The sequence below is a fragment of the Sycon ciliatum genome, chromosome 9, assembly GCF_964019385.1.
Source record: "Sycon ciliatum chromosome 9, ocSycCili1.1, whole genome shotgun sequence".
Lineage (NCBI taxonomy): Eukaryota > Metazoa > Porifera > Calcarea > Leucosolenida > Sycettidae > Sycon > Sycon ciliatum.
This window is the reverse complement of record NC_088651.1, coordinates 25,085,484-25,088,454: the sequence shown is the minus strand read 5'-3', so window position 1 is coordinate 25,088,454 and position 2,971 is coordinate 25,085,484. Positions and strand designations below refer to the sequence as shown.

The window sequence follows — 2,971 nt, the reverse complement described above, 5'->3', positions numbered from 1 at the left end:
GCTGAAGAAATGGCCGCCACTATTCAGCCTGGTTTACACCACACAGCCGTGAAGTGGCTTTTCTAGCCAGTGAACCCCTAAATCCCTACCCCCCCCCCCACATACTACACACAATAGAGTTTACTACAATATAATAATGCCCATCCACAGATGATGGCAGGTCTTGAAAGGGCCGACACCCACGCCCACACACATGGCCAAGAGGTCACACAGGGAGGTTAATCTTATAATAACTGCCCATTTGGGAGGGCTGTTGTGGAGAAATATTGCACCCTGATAGGCCATAACCCTGGTAACAGCTACATGACATGCACCGGAAAGTGCTGTTGATCCGCACCCACGACGTGTTGCTTATCAGCTGGGTTTTCGGCAGGGTGCAGGGACTTGGTGAAGGCTCTTTTAAACGTGCAGTACAATGATGTACAACAGCTCAGAAGGTGGGACATTACATGCTAGATTGTGCACATTTTCATCCTGCACTGGCACATATTGTGTATAGCAGTGCAACCGTCGGTTCAACACCGTACTTCATCCTATACGCCGGAGTTGCTTCACAGGCATAAATTTGACAGGGGGGGGGGGGGGGGGGGGGATGTGGGACGGGGCGGATCAGCAGTACGTTATGTTAATGGACACTGGTAGTACCCAACATCCTTGAGAAGTGACGGCTGGCTGTTGTGTTCCACAGCAACTGACACAACAAATAGCACACAGAGCTCTCTTCGTTGACACCTCCATTAGGAGTTAATATGTAAAGTCATCAAAGCCCAAGTGCAAGTAAAACGATGATGAGTGACGCATAACAGAATGGAGTAAACAAATAGATTCTCATCATTTCGGCATCCGACACTGAATGCCCAGCATCCAGGATTTTAGAAAATAATTTGACTCAGACATATGCCGTAGCGCCCAGACGCCAGGTGTGGAAGGCTACACCATAAAATAATCATACAAATGATCACAATGCAAATATGGGTATACCTTCTGCATTACGGTTCTCACAACGCAAATTCTCGCAGACACACCCTGCCGTCCTGAATATGGCGACGCAAAACAACTGGGTGTACAAGGTGAAGGACAACAGCAACGTTTGGGCTGTACAGGGACTATGTGTGCATGCTAAACCACTGGCATCAGATGCCCTATGCAGCACCTGTAATGAATTAGTACCGAATGTCAAGGTTATAATGTTTTCTTCACGAAAGAATTTTTGCTTTGAAAGATTACACGAATATGCATCGCAGAACGTTTTTCACGAATACTTCTGACCCAAGAAATATTTGAATGGGGAAGGCACACTGGCAGACAACTTTGTACAAATTCTAGAGTACGCACAGGCGTACCATGACTAACCTAGAAGAGAGATGGCCGCTATTGACTCTTGCAGCCTGTGCACTTGCTCTCCAGGCTGGGTAGCTCGAAGTTGAATCTGGACGTGGGCGCGTCTTCGCCGTCCTCGTCAAGCGCTCCCTTTCCACCCTCTAGCGCTATCGTCTCTTGGTTGTGTTTCTGCACGTCGGCGCTCAGCGATAGGATATGCTTCACCAGGAACGTCATGGCCTCGCCGATATTCTGGTCGTCCTTGGCCGACGTGGGATACCAGCCGATGAAACCGTGCTCCTTGCAGAAGTCGTCCAGAGAATTTGAGTCTAGGTGCGCCTGCGCATCCTCAAGGTCGCACTTATTGGCAATGAGCAACACCGGTACTGGTTTCTCGTTTGCAAGCATCACCTTCTGGTTCACGTCGTGGAACCATTTTAGCACCGAGTCGAACGTCGCCGGCCGCGACAGGTCGTAAACTATGATCGCTGCAATGGCATACTTATAGTAGACGCGAGTCATGTGTCCGAAGCGCTCGTGTCCGGCAATGTCCCACAGCTGCAGGTTGACCTTGGTCGACTCGTCCCATTCTAGGGTCTTCAGCGCGAAGTCCACGCCGATTGTCAGCTTGTAGTTCGGCGAGAAATACCCTTCGGTATATCTACGTATGATGCTGGTTTTGCCAACGCCGAACTCCCCAATCACCAGCACCTTGTAAAGGTGCTCTTTCATACCGGCTGACGCCATGGCGCACTCACCGCTAAAGACTAGAACAAGATCTGCCTGCAGCCCAGAACAGAAATCTGAGGCAGGATAATTTGTTTCTTCCTTCTGCTCAAATGAAAAGCACGCGCTCAGTGCGACTCCAGAACTACGGCCCAGCAGCCGGCCCACTTCGTTCGGCTGGCGATGTAGCAATGGTGCGTTGAGGTCAGGTTTGAAGTCCGCACAGCTCAGGGCTGTTGCTGCCTGCATTCAATCCGTGCATCTGGAAAAGCTGTCCTCGTGAGCTCAGTTGACGGGTGGACGCCATGACGGCCGCAAATGGACGCAAAAGGTGCAGCATGCAGCCAAGCACGTGGTTACTACACATTGCATGCCATGACGTCAAATAATGACAGTCTATCATTAATTTTAGGCCATTTGTGCAGTTTGCCCTCTCCCCACGCGTATAATAATAATCTTATATTCTTTGCTTTTGATGTTGCTTGTGTTTGCACAGTACTACATGTTGTACTGTTGTGGACATGGAAATCCGGTCACACGTCTAGCGGCCGCATGGGCCGTGGGTAAGCAGAACACACATGCATTATGCGCTGTTGCAGTGTAGGGTCCGGCGGATTCTGCCGGCAGAAGAATTGGCAGAATTCGGTACTTTTTCTGGTAAGTTTCATGCATGTTTGGTTTGTGGATAAAGACAATTTAATGGAGCAGAATTCGAGGAATTGCCCGCCATAAGGTTTGTATGGATCTGCCAATTTCACTGCTTTTCGAGCAGAATCTGCCACCTTTTCGAGCATTATCCGCCGGTCCCTAGTTCTGGTCACATCGGATCAACATGACTCAATTGACTGTGCACTGCATGCACCGTTCTGTACGCGCTGAGGGCGCCGGCCCCGGTCAATCGACTGGATTTCCATGTCCGCGACAG

The 2,971-nt window shown here is 49.9% G+C and overlaps 1 protein-coding gene across 1 annotated transcript; it reads right to left on the bottom strand.

The window, feature by feature from the left end:
• Positions 1–719: 719 nt before the first annotated feature.
• Positions 720–2,187, bottom strand: LOC135825404 (ras-related protein Rab-32B-like). The gene has a single exon (XM_065338143.1). The coding sequence runs from the start codon at positions 2,065–2,067 to the stop codon at positions 1,372–1,374; it is 696 nt and encodes a 231-aa protein (XP_065194215.1). The 5' UTR covers positions 2,068–2,187; the 3' UTR covers positions 720–1,371.
• Positions 2,188–2,971: the final 784 nt, after the last annotated feature.

What these genes read in the sequence shown, in the direction of transcription:
- LOC135825404 (XM_065338143.1), bottom strand. Translation starts at nt 2,067, where the DNA reads ATGGCGTCAGCCGGTATGAAAGAGCACCTTTACAAGGTGCTGGTGATT.